General features: G+C 36.5%; 1 protein-coding gene across 10 annotated transcripts in view; it reads right to left on the bottom strand.

The window, feature by feature from the left end:
• Window positions 1–1,041: 1,041 nt before the first annotated feature.
• The window catches only part of HECTD1 (HECT domain E3 ubiquitin protein ligase 1), a 61,746-nt gene continuing 36,976 nt past the window's right edge, over window positions 1,042–25,811 (bottom strand). For 5 of the 10 annotated variants that reach the window (XM_064658535.1, XM_064658533.1, XM_064658534.1 and 2 more), the window contains 19 exons: window positions 25,544–25,720; window positions 22,115–22,951; window positions 18,383–18,604; window positions 16,501–16,634; window positions 14,277–14,433; window positions 13,182–13,404; window positions 12,395–12,449; window positions 11,976–12,158; window positions 11,412–11,622; window positions 11,244–11,329; window positions 9,605–9,732; window positions 7,813–8,014; window positions 7,527–7,664; window positions 6,622–7,229; window positions 4,405–4,483; window positions 4,200–4,293; window positions 3,739–3,889; window positions 2,415–2,559; window positions 1,042–1,992 (listed from right to left, as the gene is read on the bottom strand). In XM_064658535.1, the coding sequence (XP_064514605.1) occupies window positions 1,855–1,992; window positions 2,415–2,559; window positions 3,739–3,889; window positions 4,200–4,293; window positions 4,405–4,483; window positions 6,622–7,229; window positions 7,527–7,664; window positions 7,813–8,014; window positions 9,605–9,732; window positions 11,244–11,329; window positions 11,412–11,622; window positions 11,976–12,158; window positions 12,395–12,449; window positions 13,182–13,404; window positions 14,277–14,433; window positions 16,501–16,634; window positions 18,383–18,604; window positions 22,115–22,951; window positions 25,544–25,720 (3,968 nt within the window). In that variant the 3' untranslated portion in view covers window positions 1,042–1,854. The remainder of the gene's footprint in view (window positions 1,993–2,414; window positions 2,560–3,738; window positions 3,890–4,199; window positions 4,294–4,404; window positions 4,484–6,621; window positions 7,230–7,526; window positions 7,665–7,812; window positions 8,015–9,604; window positions 9,733–11,243; window positions 11,330–11,411; window positions 11,623–11,975; window positions 12,159–12,394; window positions 12,450–13,181; window positions 13,405–14,276; window positions 14,434–16,500; window positions 16,635–18,382; window positions 18,605–22,114; window positions 22,952–25,543; window positions 25,721–25,811) is intronic. The other 5 variants (XM_064658540.1, XM_064658539.1, XM_064658536.1 and 2 more) reach the window with 3 other exon arrangements.

Below are 25,811 nucleotides of genomic sequence, written 5' to 3' on the forward strand. Positions count from 1 at the left end.
CCATAGCTACACTGACTTGCATTCACAGGCATACAGCATGCTGAGCCACACCTGCATGCTACACTGTAAGTCATGGAAGAGTCAGCAATCTGAGCTTACTTCCACTTACCCTTCTACAATTATCTGGCTCCTTCTTCATAACCTTCACTCCAACCCCAGGCATAACTTGATACTGAATGAGCATATTCTGTGTGAGCTGTATGTATGAAAGCACATACTGGTCACATAAAAACTGCACCCAGAAACCAGGGCCTAAGGAGCAAAGAGTGTTGTGAGAATAGTCCACATGGCTTTAACACAACACATTCAGCAAAACAAGATGACATTGGGTCTGGAGCAGATAGCTCTATAAACCTGTGTACAGGTGTTTTTACTGAAGCACGACAGGCACAGGAGTGGGCAGGAAGGAGATTCCCCTCCAATGCTGCATTGGGGAAAATCTAAAAATCAATACTGTAAAGTCCTATGAATAATGCTATGAAAAGACATCTGGCATCAACCTGATCTATATGTGCAAAGGCAGAATCTTCTGGCAAGCCTCCTTCAGCAGCGTCGCGAGAAAAGGTGGTTACCAAAGAGAACTGGCACAGAACAAAACTTACCACACAGATTCAACTACGATTGCCTTTCTTTTTTTCTGTTATCAAGTACTTAAATATCTTTAAGGACATATTGTCACTTTATCTTACTGCAATCCACTTTTTACCAATAAATACCACATGCTGAAACCAAGGCAGCCACTCCATCTGAGGTAAAGCTGAATCAGCTGTATCATCTGACCCAGATTTTATTCCAATGCAGTGAAGACCTATAACCTCAGGTCAACGCGTTCACTGCAGAGCACCAAAACCTGCCACATGCAGGGTTATCACTCCCAGGCTAGTTCTTAGAAAGCTGCATTGTCTAATTCTGAAAAGATTTGAACACAGCAATGAATTTGTGAGATCAATAGTTCTTTTAAACCTTTAAAAAAGTATGGCACATTGTCCAGAACGTGTATAAAGATTTAATAAGTACTAATGAAGTATTCAGAGGAGACAGTTTTATATGTTGCAAACATTTTAATGATTACTTTTGAGCTTACACATTGGGTGGTTTTTTTTAAACTTCAAACTGCAACAAGTTAAATAAATGTTTATAATATACAAAGAAAATACAACCAAAAGTAAAACTTGCTTTAAGTGTGCCTTGCACTAGGAACCAGTGTTTTTTAATAGCTTTATTGTTGAGCTGCACAAACACACTTAAGGATTTGATCTTTATAGCAGGGCATTTGAGAAATCAAAATATATTCCCACTTGAAAGAAAAAGAAGAAAAAAAATGGTTGTGCATGATTATATGCAAAAACCCACTAAAATACTCCAATAGTGCAGGCACCATTAAAAAAGAAAAGGCTGGAGATGCCCATTAACTCTAAATTTTAAAGGAAACAAATTTCTGACCAGTTAGCTTAAAGCCAGCAAAACAGGGATCAGTGATGGCAACTGTAGTGTACAAGGTATTAAATGACAAACTTTACACAATACACTGTTAGAAATTTGTATCAGTGAACACTGAAAATCTGATGATCTGTTCTTTGGAACAGTCAAACAGAAACACCTTAATTTCCAGTTGTGCAAGCCCTTGAAGCATCACACAGTGTTCTGTGCCAATTTCTTGCTGGCTGTGTAGTTACAGGGATTTATTTTGTCATTAGCAGCTAACAAACATTCCACATGTTCCTAAAGCCTCACAGGTGAAAAAAGGCAAGTCTCGTCAGAGCACAGCGTGGAGATCATATTTTTTGCACACAAACACAAGAGGCTTCGCTAGTATCAAAAAACACTTCCATGTTCCATATTGTGGCCAGCAGCTCAGTTGAGATGGAAGCCTTTCTCCATGGTAGCAGCCAGCAGACGCTCTCTCATAATCTCCTCCGAAGAATACTCAGGCAACTTTAGGTAATGCACACATGTATTCACAGATGGATAACTTGCATCTGTAGCATCAACCTGAGGAAAAAAAAAAAAGAATGTTTACTGCAGTTGTTTGCAGCACTCGACATGGAAGTTAAAAGTTGTTAAATCCTGTAATTTATGGCACTTACTGCATATGTAACACCACTTGTCAAGAAACAGTAGCATCAGCAAAGCTACAGACCAACTTATAAATATGTTTGCTTTATCTGTACAATGACACTTTAAAAATAAATATATGAATATATTTTATATATGAAATATATTAAATATATCAAATACAAAATATATATATAGGAAGTCAGAGAACAGATCTGAAGCAGAGGTTAGTACTGAAAGCTTAGCATAGTGCCATAAATTAACTGAAAACAAAATAAAAATCATCACTGTTAACATAGAAATGATTCCATTCAAAAGCCAAACCAGCTGGTTTAAAGGGTGACCTGAATAAGCCGTACCTTGCGTACAACAGTGAGCCGGGGATGTAGGTTGGCCAGTCCTCCTGGTGGGAGTGTTGAACAACCAGTGGTGAACTGGAGAAAAGCCTTCCTCTCATCCGAAGACATACCACACAAGACTCTCACAAATCGAAGGAATCCAGGGCTTAAAATAAATCAAAATAATCAGTTCTGGTAACATTACAAGAAAGCATGTGGGTTTTTTTAATTTCTCTTAAGACATTCAAATTACAACCTTTAGTCATGTTTAAGCAGACATCATAAGATTCTAGGGCCTGCTGAGTTTTAAGTTAAGAATAAAAAAAGCTTAAAATCTATAAAAATACTTCTTTAATCTCCTTGCTGAGTATTACACAGAAGAACGTAGGTACATACTTATCTTGGAGTGTTATTTGGGTATCTTGCATATGAATGGGTAGAGAAGTAGATAGAGCTCAAACATTCTACGAGAAGAATCCAACTGCCTATAATCTTGAAGACTTTTTCTGTACCAGTACTACAGTATAAAGTCAATTTATATTTCATTTCATTTCTACCCTGTTTTAGACCCTTATGTGAAAAAAGTAGGAAAGATATAACAGACTACAACAGATGTTCAAGAAATCCTCTGCTGCTTTCATCCCTATGAACCCAGGGAACGAGGGGAAAGAGAGGGCATGAAGAAAGCACAGCCTGCTGAAACACTCCCTCAGGTATAAGGGAGCTGTAATCTCAGCTACATCTTTGCATGCAGGGCAGGGTCAATGGAAGAATTGCTCCACACAATCTTAGACTTATTAGGATCCTTCAGCAGACTTACACTAACACAGTTCCAGAAGTGATTTGTGTGTTATTGCTACCAAACATGACAAGCAGCAAAAAACCCCCAAACCTAACAAACCCCAAAACACCAAGACCACATCCTGATAGACAACCACCAGTATACATTTGTCCCTTGCATAGTACACTTGAAGAGAAATAAGAAATAAGGCCAAGTAGCAATTGTACCCAACTGAAAAAAATGTTATAACCACCTAACATGAGAATAAAAACTCTAAAATGCTATTTTTAACAGTCTGTATTAGTTAGCTGCCATTACATTTCCACTAGTTGTTCTCATTTTAATAATTTTCTTATTCTCTCTCATCACAAAACCACCAAGTACCTTCTAAACTATTTGTTGTAACATACGTGGTTATTTCACGCCATTTTAGACAATCACTTGCTCTTCAGGACCCACCAATCCCACCCAATTTGGCATCTTCATCTAAAGAATATTCTGCACATTTTGTCACTTAATGTTATATTTTAGCTAATACTTTAAAATCACTCAGAATATAAGTACCTATCTCTTGTATATCCCAGTTTGGGTTCAGTATAATTGATGATATCCTCAGCTGCCCAAGAAGGCGATTGATTTCCACAAAGAATCATCTGAACCTCTTCATGGCTGAAGGAACTCAGCTTCTCCATTGGAAAGACTCTGTTGAAGCCATCTTTAATTTGTACAAGATACAGTTATAAACATGAGTCCAAATAATGTTTATAAAATAATGTCAGCATTTCAATTGTATTTTAGTCAAACCAGAATCAACAGTTTCTTTATTAATCTAAATGGAACCTCTTCAAGATTAAAAATGGCATAACTAATGCCAAGGTATTCTGAAATTAGTTTCTTACCTGTTGCATTCTTAATTAAAAAGTTTATTTTTGAAAGCCATTCGATGCCACCACTTTAAACCAACATACTCTAAACACCAATTACTCCACCTAACTGCATATATGTTCTGTTATATTTAAAATTACCTCTGAATGCCTCCATTTGTTTCTGTATACCAGTATGCATGCAGAAGTCAAACATGAGATCTACATACTCCTCTGCATTATCCATTGTTACAGTCTGGAAAGACAATAGATAAATACTGTAAGAATTCTCTGTGCATTAGAGTTACTGCTGAGACTATAAAAATTTAACTGCTCGTTAAATTGTTAAGGTAGGTAGTTTCCTTACCTCATCTTCACCACCTGGTTTGAGATCCACAGCTGTAAACCCATATACTTTGGATGAAGGGCAAAACTGAAAATTTAGACTTCAAAATACAAAGATAGTTAGCAAACAAAGCAAACAAGTCTGCTACTACTTTTGTAAATACACCAGATTTACAACATGCACCCCTTACACCCAAAAGTATCTCACTAGATTTGAAACTACTGTTGGTAGATCATTTTGTACCGCTGTTCATGTATATACAACAGTACAGAACTACAAGTAGTAATGGACTGCACAGATAATACAGGTTTCAAATGTATGGTATGCACATGCATATACTCACCCACCATTTATTTGGACTGGATAACCATTGAAAATGTCAGTTTGATATCCAGAAGCTATCAGCTTCAGAACTACTCAAACCATTTAATTCAGTTCACAAACTCAGAAAAATCATTTCCATTAATTTCCAGCACTAACAGTTACAGAGCCACTTAACATATTAGGTATTTAGGCCCTTCAACGGTGCTACTTGCTTTCTCTCCATAACAAGCCCAGCTAAAGTCCACAAGACCTTTAAGGATATAAAGCTATTAGAAAGGAGGGCAATGAAGATGGTGAAGGGCATAAAGGGGGAGCCATACAAGGAGTGGCTGAGGTCATTTGTCTGTTCAGCCTGGAAGAGACTGAGGGGAGACCTCATTGCAGCCTACAACTTCCTCAAGAAGGAGAGGGGCAGGCACTGATCTCTCCTCTGGTGACCAGTTACAGGACCTGAGAGAACGGCCTGAAGTTGTGTTAGGGGAAGTTTAGATTGGATATCAGAAAGAGGTTCTTCACCCAGAGGGTGGCTGGGCACTGGAACAGGCTCCCCGGGGCAGTGGTCACAGCACCAAGCCTGATAGAGTTCAAGAAGCCTTTCAGTGATACTCTCAGGCACATAGTGTGACACTTGGGGCTGTCCTGTGCAGGATAATCCTAGTGGTTCCTTCCAGCTCAGGACAGGCTATGATTCCAAGGCCATAAGCAATTACTGAACTCTGACAATATGCAATCCTTGTGGCACAACATTATTTTAACAAATAACTAAGAATATTAATGGTAGAAAAACTATTGCTGTTTCAAAGGAAATATTTAAGACTACATCCTGACATCAGGTTTACACAGGTACGAGCACTTTGTCTTTCACATTTGCTAAAAGTTAATACGTGTTTTAACATGGATTCAAATACTGCACAATGAACACAATCTGAAATGTCAATCTATCCTCTTTAAAAGCTCTCCAAAAAACTTGATAAATTTCAACAGTTATCAGAGCGAAGAAATTAGTGTATCACACTTTTTTCAAATGTCTTTAAAAGTATTTGTGTTCCCAGTCTGTCCTAGTTAGAACAGCTGGGACCAGTTCATCACTGTATGGGTGTAACCCAAAACTGTGTATTCTATAGCCTTCCATGCCATTTCCCAGAAACTGTTATCAATAGACCATTTACACCACCTGCCCAGAGCAGCCTGACTCCTCAGGCCATAACCTGGGTGTTAAGAGGTCTGTGAGATAGGAGGATGCTCCTGTCCTCACACCCATTGTGGAACTCCCCACCCTGAGGGAGGTACTGGGCATTCCTGCCTGAACTGGAGGATATATAATCTTGGGGTCTTGGGACTTTATTAACCACTCGTGGGATCCAGAGGAAGACTGCAGACCACCACTCTCAACCATACTGCAACCACCACTTTTCAACCAGACTGCAACCACCACTCTCGACTGGACTGCAACAGCACTCTCACCAACAGGTTTTCCCCTCTCCTTTTACTGTGGACTCAAGGGGCCCAACAAACACCACTCTGTTCATGCCCCAGGGTGCTGAGTTATACATTTGGGTTTTGTGGGTTCAAACCAAATGTTTGTCTGTATAATCATACTTATTCTATTATTTTATTAAATTGTTATTCTGACTTATCATCTCTCTTTTGAGTTGGGTTCATTTCCCCTGCCGGTTTACCTTTAAAGCAACATGCAGTCCTACAACACTGCAGTGTAGCCACACTTAAGTTTAAAGAGTAGGAAACTGAGGAAGTGAGAAAATTCTCAAACCAATATGGCTGCATCTCTAATGATTCCCCCTTGCAATGATGCTATTTAAAATTAAGAAATCTTCATTTTTCATTATATCTGTTGACTTTTGTCTCTAACACAACACAGTTTGTTTATTTATGGATAAATATGAAAACTCTTACCCCAAATCCTCTATGCTAAGAGGAGGACCCGAACCCGATGGATTCTTCAGCATTAATTCCTGTAGTTTTGTGTTCTTTTCATCTTCTGACAGATTTTTGTTGCTTAAAATTTGACGCCTTTTAATTGCAAGGTCCTTAATTTCTTTTAGAAACCTAGCTCTATGTGGATTTACTAATTCAAAGTCTTCCCATGTTAAAATTCCATTAAACCAGGCTGGTGGTTTAGGTTTTGGTGGATCAAGAATAAATTCTGACTTGGAGTCTTCTTCCAGACTTCCTACTGACAAGGAATCATGCCCTTCTTCTGTAGAAGCCTCCGACTGGCTTTCAGTACAGTGCAAGTCTCTGTCACCCCGTGATTCGTATATCAACTTACTCATGTTACTTTTAATGTCCCCCATACACATGAGTTTAAAAAAAGGCTTAGAAATGGGTAAATCCACAAGTCTATTGTCCTGAATGCATTTAGCCAAGAAAATTCCAAGGAAATGAAAGAGTTTGGTTATTCTTTCAAGCTCATCACTATCTTGTGGGAATGGTGCTGTGAACAGTCCACATGATCTCTGTACATAGTAGCCAGGCGGTTTCAATCCACCACCAATATCAACCTGATTTAACAGACAAAAAAAGCTAATATTATTAAATTCACCTTTAACAATGTATTTGCACAGTCTAAATTCTTATACTCTACTACTCTGTTAAAAAGAGAACAGGTAAAAAACCAGGCTGTGGAGCAGAGTGGTCATTCTTACCATGATGACTAGCTTCTCTATGATCATGTGTTCTTTCTTCCTGGATATCTAGCTCATTTGTCTTCTCCCCCTTTTTTTTTTCTTAACACAAGCATCTGACAACTTAAACAACTTAAACAACTCTGACAGTTTAATATACAAATTAAAATATACCTGACGAGACTCATCATCTGGAAAATCATCATCACAAAGCCAAGCTCCCAAGTCTGTCCTCTGAAATTCTGCTGCAACCAATGCATAAAATTCCAAGGTAGGACCCAGGCCTGTTCCTTCCTCCCCTAAAAACTCAACCTAGAAAAACATAAGGAATGTTAATAATAAAAGAAAATCCTAGTGAAATGTTCAGTGTTGGTTATAGAACAGGATATTCAATAAATATCCTGTCCAGTACTTTAGAAATAGCTATCTAACCTCGCTCTGCTAGGCAGATATGCTTTACCTCTAGAACAGATTTTCTGTCTGCATGAATCTGCATGACATTTTCTGCCCATTCCATCAAGGATTCACCTCGCGGAACTTTTACTCTTTCATGTTTGAGGCGCCCAACTCTGAATTCTCCTGGATCATCACGTCGCACTGTGCTTGTGGTCCTTGTCCGTTCAACAGTGGCTTCACGTCTGTTCTGCAGCCATACAATTGCTCTGGGAAAAAACCAAACAAGTAGTTTAAAACTTTGATGCCCAGCAACATGAAAACTTGAAAGTAGTCACTAATAAAATATTACCTGTTAATTACTAATTAGCTCCTAATTTTTTTTGAAGTATAAACTGAAGTATCTCAGAAATACCTGAAATGCCCCAATATGGGCTGCTTCATATTTTATAAAGTCAGAAAACTAGATAATTTTTAATATAAGCACCAGCTTCTGATGATAGCACCCATGAAAACAATACAATTATTGATCTTGAACTTTTAATCACAGATGCTCAAACCTGTTTAGAGACAAGTATTACACTATTCAGTATATATTGTAAGGCAGTTGCGCATCACCCCATTAATATTGACCAAGTTCTGCAGCAAGATTTATTTACTTACACACTCCTCAGAGCAACACAGAACCAAAGGTCCAGCACAATCATACATAAATAAACCCATATCAGTGAAGGAAGAACAGCTGCCTCTAACAGCAATACTTATATGAAGTCAAATTTTCAATTTCTTGTATGTATTGTCATCCATGCGGCAATAAACTATCTACCAAGCTACTGTCTGTTGGTTGTTTTGCAAATATGGTCAAATGTCATGATGGAGTGTACACACCCACAGTTCATACAGAATATGAGTTTTAAGAACTACTTCCAGTATTTTAAGAGCTCTTTACTTACAAAGTAAATGTTTCCTGAGGGATCTCTTTAAAACACAATTTTTCTAGAATATTACCTTTTTTCAAAACAAAACAAAAAAAAACCCAACACACATGGTCCATTTTTCTGGACCATTTTCTGTAAAAGTTAAACTTTTACACAATAAAAAGATTTAAACTGATGTCTTGCAAGATAATACCTTTTCTTCTCCTTCTTTTTCTTTCTTTTTAAATGCCTCATTTTATAGTCTTTATGAGGCATTTCTACTGTGAATTAGACAACAGTAATTTCTGCAATTCTCTCTCTACACCTTGGTTTGGAAAACAAACAAGCAAAACGAGCCAAGAAAACCCTCAAAAACTAATTCTTTTTTCTCATTAGATAAAGGTATACCAGCAAAAAGGTTTACACTGCCTATATACTCTCAAGGTAATCACTGCTGTAATCAAAATATTAAGGATTCTGAGTTAATTGTGCAGCTAGTAACTTTCAAAATAGCATCTTTTTGTTAGATTTCTTCTGTTTTTTTAAGACTTCAGTGAGTTAAAAGTAAATTAGCCAAAACAATCATAAAACAATTGCAAGAACTATAAAAGGATTTGTGATTTGGTGTATGTTTTAAAAAACCATTTAATTTATATGATTTGCAGAATGTTTTCTATTTTGTTTTTCAGTCCTTTATGCAATGAACTGCAACCCAGTCAAATTACTGCCTGATAGGATAACCTAGCTAGAAGTACACTAGCAAGTCTTCAGCTAAAGTTAAAAAATGAAATTTCTTGTCTTTCTAAACTTTTCCATCTTCTTCCTTCTAGTATCCAAAATGCTTCACATTTGGCAAGCAAAATCTGTCTCATTAGGATAAGGTCCTTCTGCAAATCAGCAATTTATTAAAAGGAAGCTGTCTTACTTTTTTTTTTTTTTTACCTTGATGCTCCAAATGCTGTGCATGTGAAGTACAACTGTCTTGTTTCAAATGGAATTAAGAAAGGACACTTGCTTGTTAGTTGCTCACACCAGTCTGGCAAAGCTCCACTTGCTAGTGCCAAGGGTTCCTGTAGTTTAATGCAGAGGGGAAAAAAAACAACAATGTTTTTAATATTAGACTCAGGTGGTCCCAACAAGTTTGTAACTAACTACACAGACACCCAATACACCCAAAGTACAGAGTTTTCGTCTGTGCTTAAGTTTCTTCCTTAGCAACTGACACTTTCCCCCCCTCCCTTTTAAATGCTATCAACATGGAAACTACATGAGGAATGGCTGAGGTCACTTGGTCTGTTCAGCCTGGAGAAGCAGAGACTGAGGGGAGACATTGCAATCTACAACATCCCCACGAGGGGAAGCAGAGAGGCAGGTACTGACCAGTGAAGGGAGTCAACAGGAAACAGCATGAAGCTGAGTGGGGGTGATTTAGGTTGGATATTAGGAGAAAGTTTTTCACCCAGAGGGTGGTTGGGCACCAGAACAGGCTCCCCAGAGAAGTGATCACAGCACCAAGCCTGACAGAGTTCAAGAAGAGTTTGGACAACACTCTCAGGCACACGATGTGAATCTTGGGGTGTCTTGCACAGGGCCAGGATCAATGATCCTGATGGGTCTCTTCCAACTCGCCATATTCAGTGTTCTGTGATTCTACAGTTCTAAGTTTATAAAGTTTCTAGGACTCAAGGGTGCTTTGACATAGACACTGAAAGCTGTAGTAAATCTGGGGGTATGTACTACTCAAAACACTGGGGAGATCTAAGGATCCAATTACCGAGAGAGAATTACTCCTGAGTTTTGCCCAAAAGTGATTAGATACTACCTTCTAAATACCAGAAGACACAAAGAAACTTGGTGGTAGTAAAGATGATCCCCACTGAAAAATTACTATAGTCCCTTCTAAAATAAAGAAGGCTACAGAAATTATTACTACAAGGATGTTCAGGGTGCCTGAACAATCTATAAAAGAACACAAAAACCTGAACTTTTTTTTAAACAAAAAATTAGGGCAACTTAACTGTAATTAAAAAAACCCAAACCTCAAAAACCACACAAGGGCTAAGTCAAGAATTTCCTTCAAATCTTTGTTAAAGAAAACATAGTTCTTTGGAAGAACTACACCTTAAAATTTCCTTTTTAATGTATCTAACTGACCTGGTACCAATAAGATGTTTTCTAGATGCTATTTTGGAAAGCTTTGTGTAGAATATATACACCATGAAATGTCTGTGAACCCTAACATAATCAATTGCCTTTTTTACATTATCATCAGGCAGACATACACACACTACGGTTGTAACATCAGTGGCTGGTACAGAAAAAAATTATTATTCATAAGCAAAATATAATCAAGAAAAAAAGTTTGGTATGAAAAAGAACTGTATGTTTTCATTCAGACTAGTCTATTCTTACATAATTTACTCATCCAAACTATAAAGAAGAAAATATGTATGAAATAATTCAAAAATCAAAATGGCAAAAAAACCTATTAATTTCAAACAGTCAAAATAAGGAAGAGAATAATAAAGGCTTAAAAACAATATGACACATATACATTGTGCATAATACATTAATGTAATACCTCAATCTGTTGCAGAATCTTTGTAGTAATTTTTTTGCTTGTGAATTCATCTGGTGGAAAGTTAAACTGAGGATGCTCATCTCCTTCTAAAAATAATCAAGAGAAAATTTTTCCTTTATTTTGTTTTCATTAAAATATTTCAGAAGCTCTGCAAAATAACTAACTTACCTTCCTGAGAAGTTCGTGCTGTGTAAGGGTCACTGGCAACTATATACAAAATTCTAAGTAATTGCAGAACATCTTCTACTCCACAGGAGTTCTGTCCGCTGCCAGCTTTGGCCTGAGGTTGTTCTTTTGCCAAACTAAGGATATCAGAATTTTGAAGAGTAGAAATGGCTCCTTGACTTAATCCAGATTTTGATCCATGTTCACAAAAATCCTGTGAAAAAAAGAATTGTTAACAATGAAAACTGCGTGTGTTGCTTTCTTTAGGACTGTGCACTCTAAGTTGATGATTTTAAAAAAATCAAAATGGTTACTGTGTTCAAACTTAACACAGTCAAGTTGTGCATGGTGCAAATCATGATTCAAATGCATTTCAACACAACTACGTTTAACAGAAGACATTAAAATAAAAAGGCCAAGAGCAGCAAAACCTAAACTTGATATTGGCTTTTGAACATTCAGCTTCCCTATCCATGTCATAGCTCTCCCTCCACAAGAATCTTTAAAGCTGCAAAACAAAGCACACAGCCATTCATAATAAAAAAAAGTTTGGATGCAGACATATACCTTGTATGCAGCTATGAGCTGGGAACAATTTCTGTTTTTCCTAATACTTTTATTAGTGCCGGTTAATTTCCAGTGGCGCAGGAAAGCTGAGTCTGCATTCTTCTGCAGGTAGGTTATCAAGTCATTCTTTGGTAATTCATCAGTGCCAAGGTACTGCTCCACATGCTCTACTGACCAGCAACCCTACAACAGGAACCACCAAATGTTGGTTCTTCCTGATTGTAAAGTCTTGAAGATTTCACATGCATTATATAATTTTTTTAAAGGAGCATGCATTTACAAATATACTCACGCATATCCTTTAAGTAATTGAAGACAGTTAGTTTTTTTTAATGTAGCATTTCAAAAACTGCAATAGGATTTCTTTTGCTTTTGTTAGAACCACAGAACATAAACAAAGGCACAGAGATAGGTCTTACCATTTTTCCACTTTCTTTCTCTTTATCAGAATCCTTCATTTCTCTGTACATGATTCTAGATATCAAAACAATGAGTTAATATTTCATACTCATAGCATCCTCTAAATTATGAAGTCATATATTGACCTGTTAGACATCAGTGACATTTAGATAATATGATGTAAATCAGCAACAGCAGCCACTCTCTGCTGCACAGAACATCTGGAATACCCTAATAAGTTCTTAAGCTCTATTTTCATGATGTTGATATTTAGCTTGCAAAGTATTTAATTTATGCTTCCTTAAGTGAGGTTTGAGTAATCAAACAACCTTCACTGTGCACATTTCCCAAACCAACTTTAGATTTTTCACTACACACGCACCACCTCTTTGAAATTTTTAAGACATACAGTAGCTTACTGTGCATTAACTTAGGAGATATGCATATTTACAACTGTTTCTCATGCTTTTTAACTAGAAACTTATCTTTTCTCTAGGACTGTAAACCCCATGGGATTTTTCCAAGCAGGTCCCTGAACAGACAAAATTCTTTTTATCTTGGTCAATGCTTGACTTTTGGAATATTAACAAATCACAGTTGAGCATTAGAGGTTATGAGGTTTTTTTGTTTTGCAGGCACAGCAGTAGTTTTAAAACGAGTAAGAACACACTGACAAACACAAAAAACCCACCTAATTCTAATATTGCTTTTTACAGAGGAGGAAGAAAAAAAATTAACATTGTTTTGCATCCATTTCCTAATCAGTCACAGTGTTCTCTACACAGAATAATAAACCAGTGAGCTTACGTGTAGGTTGGCTCCCAAATACGCCTAAGTTTGTCAGATTTCACACTGCCATTACAGGAAAGCTGTAACAATTTCTGTACATAGTAAAAGATGGTAGATCGGAAGTTTGTTAGAGGCAGTTCTACTTCTCGAGTTGTTCCAAGACCTGAAACTTTCAAGGTAAGTGCTAAACGTGGTGAAGGCATGCACTCAACCTCTTCCAAGAGTTCTGAATGAGGTGTACCTGCGTGTGAAAAATCATTTGAGAAGCCGTTAATACAAAATATATAACGCATTGCAAGTTGGCTGCAACATCAATAAAGTGGCACAATAACGAAGTGTAAAGACTTTCTGTACACATGTCAAAGAGATGATACTGAGTTTTAACTACAGACTATATCTAAGGGCTATAATCAGAGCACTTTTTCATGTGGGTAAAGCTAACTGGAATTTCTGAAATCCCTATTGATCCTTACATCTTGTTATCATCTCCTTTCATATTATCACAGCATGTGCTTTATTCCTTTCACACAGTAGCTTCCTTTCAGTTCTTCAAAATCAACAGCAGTTCATTTCCACATACACTAAAGCCTATTTATTCCTTTCTGTTATGCACATTGAGTACCTCCACACTGATGAACAGGAATGAACTAAGGAGCCAGATCAGGTGCTATGCTGCTGATCGCACAGACGGCTCCCTTACTGTATTACCTTCCCCCTTGCCTCTGCTTTGGACTGTTTCAGCAAGCCCTCTCCAATCAAAGTTATTCTGGGTAGCTCTAAGACAGTTTAATCCCTGCAGGTGGAACCAGACATACCAAGAGATTTATCACATCTTGATCCTATCAAGAGATTTTATTATTTATCATTTTAAGAGATGATCCGAGTTAAATTCATGAGTTTGCCTATTTTACACAGCATTTAATTTACTTTTTCCCTAGTAATGCTTGGACCTGCGGAGGTAGATGAAACTCACTCAAACAGAGAAAAGCCACAAAGCCACAAAAGCATGTTGTTCTGGTTAACAGTGATAGGATCCCCAGAACAGTGGGCCCCTTAACAATGAGTCTCCATCCTAAAGCCAGATTAAGCATCATGAATATCTTGTCAGCATACCCGGTGGAGGGATTTCTAGGTCAGTTGTCTGCTGGACATTAGTACGACCAGGTCTTGGGTCAAAAGCAGGAACCAAAGCAGAAAACTGCCGTTTCAATACATAATCATCATCCCATGTTCTTCTACGGCCTCCTTTGGTTTCATACTCCTCTTCTTCCTATAAAAAAATGTAGTTGTTTTTTAGATTCTGCTACAAAAAATCATTTAAACAAAAAATTAAAACTCAGGGAATACAGCAGTCACATAAACTGAACTGCAACTCAGCCCTGGTGAGGCCACATCTGGAATACTGTGTCCAGTTCTGGGCTCCTCAGTACAAGAAAGACAGGGAACTCCTGGAATGGGTCCAGCTTAATCAAAGATGATTCAGAGACTGGAGCATCCCTCTTACGAGAACAGGCTGAGATATCTGAGCCTGTTCAGCCCTGAGAAGAGGTGACTGAGAGGAGACCTCATCAATGTATACAAGTATCTGAAGGGGGGGGTGCCAAGAGGATGTAGCCAAGCTCTTCTTGGTGGTACTGAGAAATAAGACAAGAGCCAAAGGGCAGAAACTGATGCACAGGAAGTTCCATCTGGATATGAGGAAGAACTTAATTACTGTGCAGGTGACTGAGCACTGGAACAGGTTGCCCAGAGAGGTTGTGGAGTCTCACTGTGGTTTTTGTCAACATTCTGTCAATTCATTACGTCTTCCCCAATTTTCAGAGAAAACTGACATAGAAGAAATCAAAGTAGGCACTTAACAGTTTTAGTTCCCCTTAGCAGGAACCAAAATTATCAAAACCGCAGACACAGAGAAACCAACAGGGCTAACCTTACAATGGGTATATTTACAGTTTCTGGAAAGAATTAAACATTCCATGAAGCACAAGAACACAGGAAAAATACAAAGTATTGTAGACGAGCAAACTTGGTGTAGATATTGTGTGTATTCCACAAACTTTGTAATATCATAAGTTCAAATAAGCCAATGGTGTCAAAATAAACACATTAGTTTTTCTGAAAACAAGTAGTACTTTTTTTCCAAAGTGTATCACATATTAGTATATAAAATATACACATTTTATCCAGACATTAAATCAAAAATACTAGAACTATTATGGTGGGGAAAAAAAAAATCTAATTTTCAATGAGCTTTAGCAAGTGTAAATTGCTTATGAATTTTCTACAACAAGCTTTTAATCTGTTGAACTCCTCACTGAGAAGAATTACATGGTATATCAGAGGGAATAGTTGGGAATAGAGCCCAAAAAGGGAAAATTTTCTTTTCCAGACTTGCTTCTTGCTGTGTAGTCTCAATGAAAGTCTATTTCTGCTATTTCTGCTGCTTCCCATGAACAATAGTAACTCCGTTTAACATTTTCTGAAAAGTGGTCAACAGTCTACAAACTAATGTCACTGTTTGCATTGCAGATCTATTTAAGTAGCACTAGCTTTTTTCTTCCTAATTTCGTATATTTGTGCAGAAGGTGAAATAACAAAATAGTTAGTAATGTACCAGAGTTTCTATTAAGAGTATAACCACTAATTTAAAATGCTAAATATTTTGGTTCAAATGAATAAAACTTTGCATATTAAATGCAAACAGGAAGCTTCTGTAATTCCATAAAATAATATTTACTTTTATTACATAAAACATTAAATTATTATTAGTGAAGTCTTATATTTTGCAATATCCATGCTGATCACTTCAGTGGTGGTGGCAGAAGACCAAGCGTTATTCCCTTCCACTAAAGAACAACCAGATGAAAGGCCAGAACTCCCAACAGTGTAAGCAAAAATCTATTGCCCCCACCCCATTGCTTTTTTGGTGAGTTTTTTTAGAAGACATAGTTCCTCTAACAAACTTTTTGCTTCATGCAAGCCTACAGTTAAACACATCCTAGAACTGTATCATCACGAAATGCAGCAGCCTACCCACAAAGTTTTACCATTTCATCAGCCATTGAACTAGTGATCCATCATTTCCACTGTCTGTCATTTTGTTCCCAGGCTGGTTTTAAGATGTTCATTCTGACCTATACGGTCTCAGAGTGTGCTGGTGCTCAAAACCACTTTTCTTGTATTTTTTTATTATATGCAAGAAACTAAAATCTAAATAAAATTGTTTTAATTAATGGAAATATTATAGCTAGGACTTCTTATTGCCAAAAAAAATCTGTTGATTTTTAATGCATCTGCTAGTCAATTAAGATACCATCTTATGCTAACTGTACCATACCATAACTTCTTCATATTCCTGATCTTCTTGGTTATCATCTTCATTTTCATCATCTTCTTCATCTGGTTCAGGCAGATCCTCATCATCATCTAATTCTGCCAATAGAGTGCTAGCTCGGCAGCTATCGAGAAAATCTATAATACATACATATATATATACATTTACATACAGAACAAAAGTCAAGAATAACCTTTAAAGCAAAATTTTTAAAATTAAAGAACAGAAGCATTGGGCAGAGTGAAAAAACAAATCTCACTAAAACAAGTAAGAAAACTAAAACCTTGCTTATTGCATAAGAAGATAAAAAGATGTGTTAAAAGCACATTTAAAAAGTCCATGGCTTTAGCACATAGCTAAAACGTTCATGGGTCTACTCAAGACCATAACTAACAAAAGCAGCACTTAATATTGGTATAATTAATAGTGATCAAGAGTGATCAGTTTTTTTGTTTGCTTATAGCAAACACAATTACACTTATTTTAAATTACTAAACATCTCAAAAAAGAGGTACACAAATGCATACTGTCTGTTTCTATGTCTAATTAATTTTAAAAACAGGTCAGTGATGTAATTTCCACTAACAGTGTGTCTTAAACCTCAAATTACATTTAAGATAAATATTTAAGAGTAATATTTTTAAAGATTCAATTGCTAATTAGTTACTGTAACAAGAAATTGAAGGCAGAGACAAAGTTCAATTTTACCAACCTAGTACTAAGACTTCAACAACATCCCAAAGAGGTGGAATTTCATCCCAAGAAAAGAATTTCACAGCAATATAAGTGGATGGGATGAAGCTTTCAACTTTTACATTTTTCTATACATATAGAAACTACCTATACTACTGAAACACCCTATGAATTGTTGCCACCACCCATACAGAAAATTTAACATACTCTATTTGCTCAGTTGTTTGTGATATATTTTAAGACTTGTCACCCAAGTGAAATATCAAATCAGACTTAATTAAAAGAATAAAGGGAGATGGTATATGTAGATATATTAATCAACTGCCTCCAAGCAGCTCAATTCCAGTATCCATTGAAATGACCAGATATTCTTCAAGTAATTTAAAAGGCAACAAAAGAGAATACAATCTTAATCCAATAAAATTGTAAACAAATCAAGTACCTTTTTTTCACAAACATCTCGCAATCCAATAAACTTTACATTAGGAAGTATTTTCCCATATCCAACACAGGGGTTTTTTTTTTACTTCATTTTATCATCTTGATTCCTAGGTATTACTGACCTAGTTATCTAAATCTTCTTTTCCAATATTCATATCCTGCAAGTAACTACTGTCCTAAAGTCTGTTTCTAGGGTACAGTGTCCACATAACTCTGGATGATGTTCCTCAAATCATATAATTCCATTCTCCATGTCATTTTAATTTTTGTGTTCTTTCCAATTTTTTGCAATTGCTATGATGGTACTGAGATACCTGGAACCTATTTTAAGTGTACAATATGCCTAATGGTGGATGCTTTTCAATCAGACTAATACAAGGTACATCAGGCCGTGCATGCAGCACGCCTACAAAACACAACAAGAAATAACATTTTGATTTTAATGACAAGTACATATGAAAGCTACATTAGATATTAAATTTGATGATGGAAAATATATAAGTGCCTAAATAGAGCGTATCATAAATAGTAATAATGTGGGATACAAACCGCTTAAAAACATAAGGAAATACTACGACATGAACATTATTTTACTTACTGCCTTACAGAATTAGCAACATATGAACAGCTCAGCTTTCAAACACTTTTCAGTAAATAAACTACTACACGAGAAAATCACAACAATGGAAGAAAAGGAAAAAATCATTAATGGGAAGTCTAATGCTTACGTTCATTTAAAAATGAAACTTACCATATAAAGAATATTCTGCCTCCTGCCCTGTATCGCTCTCACTAGATGTTGATGTTAGGCTAGTAGTTAGAGTATTACTAAGCGACTGACCAACAGATAAAACTGTAGTTGCTGTAGCTACATTGCTGCTGCTAGTAACACTGGATGTAGACATGGTCACTGTTGATGTGGTACCAGTTGTAGTCAGATTAGGAAAACTTTGGGCACCCATAAGAGGAGAAGCTATAGATAAAGATATGGTAAGATAAAATAAATGATTTGATGACTTGAAGAGTACAACTTACATGCATGACTCCTGTGTTGAAAAATATATTTGGGATTGAAAAATTATCAGTGTGTTATTTTACATAAAGAACAACAGAATATAAAAGGGAAGGGTTTCCCAATGCAAAAGTGCACCTTACAATGCAGATTGTAATCCACTTCTGAGCTTATTCCATTGTGTATATTAAAAATAAATAATTTTATCAAATAAATCCCCAAATCCCACTGTAAATCTGAAATTACTTGATTTCATTTTCAATGTATGAAGAGAATTTCTGAAATCTATTACTCCAATGTTGTGGTCTATCTTTAAGCCTAAAATGTAATTTAACCTCTAAACAACAATACAGTCATACTATACAGGGAAAACAACTTAACTATATATAAGTTAATTTAGAACAGTAGAAACATGAAACCTGTGATTATTGTGAACTTTTCTAAAGTTCTTAAAGGAGCTCTTTTCACATCACTACTAGACTATAACTATTAAAATATATTATCATCACGGTCAACAAACCTGAACTGACAGTACCGTGAAACACAGTGACTGACTTATGTTGGATCACTTATTTACATAATTTTCAGAAAAAGCAAGCAACAACTAAGAAGTTACCTTACTGCACATTCAAATAAAACACAGTAAATGCATTTTAGTTAACAACTGAAACAAAACTGAATTCACTGTAGACTCAACAGAAAGAATTTCAGGTGATGTACGTAACTGAGTACAATTTATACCGATGTGCAAGTAGATCCCAGTCTTCAAAACATTTTCTCACGTGCTTATCTTCAAGCAAGGAGATTAATCACACATTTGCATGTGAAAACTTGATGGGTCACCTGTACTTAGAATTTAAGCCTTATGTTTTCCAATCTACTTTTTCTAAACTTTATCAAATTCAAGTTTTGCAGTTTTAAAGTACACATTTCCATTATTGCAGTTTATGTAAACTAAGACACTGGTTTTTAAAAAATAAACCCCATATCTGAATTTCAGACTATTATTAAAGTTTGCAAAGGTTACTACCCTTGAAGAAGGGTACAAAGATTCTTAAGTATATTTGGTAGCTTTCATGAAAAATAAATGTTATTGTTTCTGTTTTTCTTCTTTGTCACATACTGCCCCCATCCCAGTCCCTGCCCCTTAGGAAGGTAAGTAACATTTTGCAAATAAATAACAATGCAGGAAGAGTGTAAAATAAAAATATGATAATGAGGGAGAGTGTGAAATTTAAATCTAGAGTTGTTAATAAGCTTATCTTCATCGTTATGAAACCATGGAAATGAAAAACCAGAGTCTTTCTTTTGTTGTTGAAGAAATTGAAAATAAGTTGTTCAGTATGCACATCTTCCACCTACTACTAATTAATAGCAGTAAACTCTTTGCCGTTACAGGAAACAGAAAAAGCCATTAAGCATCAGCATTTCAGTTGCTCTGAATTCAAGACCAAATTGAAACTGGCTACCCCAGACACCACTTAACTTCTGGCAAATACTGATGTTTTTCAATGCAACCAGTACAGCAAGTCCAGAAACGCTTACATCACTAATCATGATTTCACTCTTTACTTTGTGGGTGTTGGTGTTTTTTTGAGGGGTGGGGTGTTTTGAGTGGCTTGTCTGGGGTTTGAGAATTTTTGGGGTTTTGTGTTGGTTTTTTTTTTTCTGGAGGGGAGGAGTTGTTTGGTTTTTTAACCTGAACAGGTCAAAACCCCAACAAATTTTTAAAAATCCAAGCTTGTCACAATGGTCTATGGTGAAATTCCTTCAATTTAGTCTCTGATCTCTTTTTGGGGCATGACTTACCATTTACAGTTTCTATTAATATAAAATGTATAAAACAAAATAATTCCTACATGAGGAATAATGTAAAGTATGAATATTTTAATCAAATAATTACATTTTTAATTTGCCCTATTCTTATTTCTAACTTTTCCAGCGTACGGCATCAAACATTCATGAAATCTGTTAAATAAGCTGCTGAACTATTTTACCATGTTTTTCAAAGGTGCTCTCTTCCCTCTTCCCCCAACACAAAACTACTTCAGAACCAGAGGCACTATCTGCCTAAAAAGGGACCAATTACTGGAAAGTTTTCCTTGAATATCTTATTTACATTTTTAATATAGGCTTCAAACAATTCCCCCCCATCCCCAGTATGGCAATATGAATGTAAGAATACATTAAAAAAATAAATCTCCCCAACAAAAAATGGAACATTCAGTATTTAAAAAAAATTAAAAATGCTAAAAGCAAACACCATATTTTTAAATAAGAAAGCCTAGAATCATAGAATTGTTAAGGTTAGAAAAGACCTCTAAGATCAAGTCCAACTGTTAACCCAGCACTGCCATGTTCACCATTAAACCATGTCCCCAGGGGCCACATCTACACAACTATTGAACACTTCTAGGGATGCTGATTCCACCACCTCCCTGGGCAGCCTGTTCCAATGCCTAACCACCCTTCCAATGAAGAAATTTTTCCTAATATGTAATCTAAACCTCCCCTGTCACTTCTTACCTGGGAAAAGAGACTGCACCCCCTCACCACAACCTCCTTTCACATAGTGGAGAGCAATAAGATCTCTCCTAAGCCTCCTTTTCTCATTCCTCGGAAAGCATGAAAGCTTCACAAGAAGCTGAGTGGTTTTTTCTAGCTTGGGTAATTTTACCTTTTCTGACCTGCCTACCTCATGAAATGCAGCTCTCCAGTTAAAATACAGTCACCATCAGAGAACAGAGTAACAACTTTGATGGCAGCATGCTCAAAACAGTGAACTCTCAACAAGAAGGTTTACAGCTTCCCTTGCTAATACCTTAATCCTACATATAATCACAGAACATGCAAATGTTAAAGCATGTACACAGTCAATTAAAACACTTAACTATGAAGTTCCTCACATTTAATGCACCTGAACAGTTCACCGAATCTAAGCCTTAACGATGATACCATCTTTAGAAAACATACACAGTATTGAGCCCAATAGAATGAAGGAATCTACTAATATTTCATTATACTGAAGTTCACTTTTTTCTTTCTGCTGTGTTCTTAGTTCCTATGCTCAGAGACTTCACAGTATGCACAAACTGCCTCCTGAAGAAAATCGCAAAATAACAGAAATAGACAGGTACAAGGTGAATATGCAAAATCTACACAGATCAGAAAGCATAAACACCTGACATGAGCTACTGTTGCTAGACTTCCAACCTCTTGGTCTAAACCATACTGTCTCTCTCTTCCTAAATATATAACAAGTATAAATTTCAAATTACCTTCTATTTGATAGGTACTTTTCAGCTGACATGAACTCTGTGAGCTTTTCATGAGTTTTACAGGTACACACAAGGTCAAGGCTGCTCTAAGTTCATTTCTCTATCAGGCCAACAGAATCCAAACTTGTTTAAGTGTAACGAAAGCCAAAGAAACAACAAAAGCTTCAACTAAAAATAAAAATAGCTTACTTACTTGCAGTACTCACAACATTTCTTCCCAAAGTATTAGTATTGTTATCACTGCTACTCCGGCTCAAATTCATGTTGTTTGTGGCATTGGTACGTGCTATGTTTGCCACTCTTCGTACAAAGGACTCCAGACTAGAAGTTTCCCGAGATGATAAGTTGGGAACACTTGCACTAGAGCTCATCGGTGCCCCAGCAGCCAACAAAGAACTGACTGAGAGTCTGTTACTTGCTGAAGAGCTCAGAGGTCGTTGGGAAGCTGCTTCTTTATTAGTCAGTTCGGAGACTGAACTCACGTCAGGAGAGCTTACGCTAACAATTCCCATGGATATAGCACTGGACTCCCCAGGAGCACGTATTGAGTTATCAGGACCTAACTTCCTCTCTGCATTTTCGTTTCCCATGTCCGCTGTTAAGGTGCTGGTGCTCGCACTGGAAGATGACCCTATGTCAGCCTGAGGCACACTATCAGCGGATGACAGAACAACAATCGGTTCATGGACGTCAGTGCCTGAAACTATATTTTGCTCCAATACACTTTCTGATCTCCGCTCCATTTTGGTCGAACCCAAGCTGATGTCGCTGCTACTTGCCACGCTACACACAGAACTGCTGCTTCCTTTTCTACTTGAAGAGCCTGCAGCAGCAGTCGTCTTGTCTGGACAGTTGTTTTTCACCAAGCTGCTCCATGACTGCGTTGTGCCTGAAACAGTGGATGAAACAGGTTTGGGTGATGCCGCTGAATCAGGGTCGTACCCTGGTGCAAGCTTGAGGTCAAACTTTCCTTCTGCGCCCATACGGTAAGAGTTAGAGCCACCAGCATCCCAGGTGACATCAATCCAGCCTGGAAAGGGACAGGAGTTTGTGAGATCCAGCAGAAAGCAGACAGGAGCGTGTCAGACAGTAGCTCCACAATGTGGGATCAGCTTCTCTTAAGGGCTGCATGTCGAAATTAATGAAATCACTAAATAACCCTTAATGCCGATTAAAAAGGAAGTGTTTAAATTTAAACAATTTAGTATTTTGTAATGTTGACAACACTGAGGCGGCAAGAATGATCATCCTCTATTTTCAGGGTCCCAGAATCCAGCCAAAAATAAAGTTTCCTTCAGGAAGGAACCTTACCTACTAGAATCTCTAATAACAGAAATGTATATTAAAATCTATTATAACCTTATTAATATCTGTCTAACAACCTTATTAATATCTGTCAAGAAGTTATAATTATTGCAAGGACATTCTATAATATTTTTCTTAGTTGGATGGTTGCGGATAAGCATATTTACCCAACAGAAGATATGTCATGAAACTGAAAGTGATTAGTCTGGGATTTCTTATTCTTGCCCTATTAAAGTGAAAGAATTAATTCACTGATACACAGCTTTTTAGTTCAGTGAGTTACACAGACTAGAATATTCCTTTTTCATAGGAGAAGTCTTACAGCAGTCAGGTAAGGACTACTTCAAGCAAAATTTCAGGATTGCAAAGAGAATATATTTCATAGAAACAAACTTTATCCTGGGACCAAACAACACTCAAAAAAGATGCTACTCTTCAATTCCTTTATTGAATGATTATTTAGAATAGCAAAATTTTTAAGTTAAATATAATAGATCTGCAATAATAAGAGTAGTGTGCAAAATTCAGCAAACTAGAACAGAAATGGGGGCAAAATGATTTATTTTTATTTGTCTAAATATGTATCACAATATAAGAGTCACCCTAAATTTCTCATTGTATCTTAACTGCAACAAATCTTGGTACCACTATTTTAGTTGATACACATTTTCTTTGAAAATAAAATCTTTAAAGCTTAATCATCTTCTGCAACCTCAGACAAACTCAAAACAAATGTCAGGTCCAGATGTACACACATATTTTTTTTATTGAAATAGAAGAGAGCTAATTTCAACTAAAATATTCTTTTTAGTACTGTCAGGTGCACGAAAGTGCTTTCAACTATCCAACAGTCACCACTGCTAGACAACAGAAGATCACAGACAACTTTCTACTTAGAAATATCACTCCGGAGGAAAGGTATTTAAAAATGGATACAGTTTTCAGATCGGATAAGCAGACATCTCATCCCCAAATGAGCAAGCTTAGATCATGTTACTCTCATATGATTTTATTCCTTCTTCATGAGCTATAGCTGAGTACCATCACTCAATCTTTGAAGGGTAAAGTTGTGAAGCAAGCCTGAATTTTTTTCTTTCTACAATTTATCTGACAGGGTATTTTGTAAAAGCATATCTAAACTGTTCTTGTTCTGTATAGTTCCTTTCTCTAAAATATAATTACAAACCATTTTAAATCTGAACAAGTTTTAAGTACGTATTATGTACTTGAAGTTATACTGCTCCATCATTATAGCCCTAAAACAACTCAAAACTTGTCTAAACTTGTGAATAACGACCAAAATTTTCAAAATTCTATTTGAAAGAAAGCTATGACAGGAAAAAAATGGTTTGGCATCACCATTTCATAAATGAACCTCGATTTCACCTGTGCTTAAATGGGAAAGTTTTACTGGAACATAGAAACAAAAACACTGATTTGGTAGAATACTACTCACCAATAATACCTAAAGTCTTCAAAGTGAGAATGTAGCTATGGATACTGTTGCATCTGATAAGAACAACATATAGATGATGGAAAAATTCCCTACAAGCTGAACTGAACAGCTTAAATAAGAATTTAAGTTTCAAAACATTTTAAGACGTACTTTGGACATTTCTCCATGCTTGAGAGCTGACAACAGACTAGAAGAAATTTTCAAGTCTGGCTAAGAATGAACCTAAGAGTGGCTGAAGATGCTTCAGAAACAAGGCAAGTCTTATATACCTCAAAACAGGGGGAAGAGAAGGGAAAAGGTGGAAATCATGTTCAGCTGACAAGATCATCACCTTTCCTGCAGCCTCTTCAGTATCTTAGCTTCCTGAGTACTGACTTCCCTGGCTGTTGGAGGTTTTTATTCTGCTAAGATAATTATTTTTCATGCTTTAACTAAAAAAAATAACAACTTGATCCCAATGAAGCTTGCAAGGTAGGAAAGGTATAGGATACAACAAAAGTCAAGAAAAATATTGCAAATGCTAAGCTAGAAGAAATGAAGAAGGTAATTATAGATCTTGAAGGCCCAAACCTTAATCAGTTTGCATCAATCACCTTCATAGACTTTGCAAGTCTAAATAACAATTTTGTATTTTAGTTAAGCGGAGCTCTACAAAAGTTCCATGTACAGAAAGAATTTTTTTTCATGCATCAAAATGGAATTCACAAATGGACCACAAAAGTTGTAGCATTTGAGTTCCTTCTCCCCAAACTATTTAAAATTTCATCAACTTCAAGATATTACAAAAGAAATACTTTAATGATACCCACTCCCCATGATCTAATCATGGTACAGTTACAAATTCGGGTAATTCATGCTCACCATTATGTAATTCTCCTGTAACTGTGCCTTCACCCTGTGGGCTTCCATCCTGATCTCTCCATTTCCAATCAATTCCTCTGATTACACGAGCTCCTGGAACCATGTATTTTAACACCTGAGAACGGACCAGACGTCGCTGTCTTCGCAGGTTTGCTTCAGCTTCTTTAGCAGCTTTTCCTACAAAAGATGTAAATTGAAATGAAAAGACTTAAAAGTATTGAATGGGGAATAATTTTGAGCTTATTTCTAAGCAAATTCCACTGCAAAA

The sequence above is a fragment of the Pseudopipra pipra genome, chromosome 6 (assembly GCF_036250125.1).
Source record: "Pseudopipra pipra isolate bDixPip1 chromosome 6, bDixPip1.hap1, whole genome shotgun sequence".
Taxonomy (NCBI): Eukaryota; Metazoa; Chordata; class Aves; order Passeriformes; family Pipridae; genus Pseudopipra; species Pseudopipra pipra.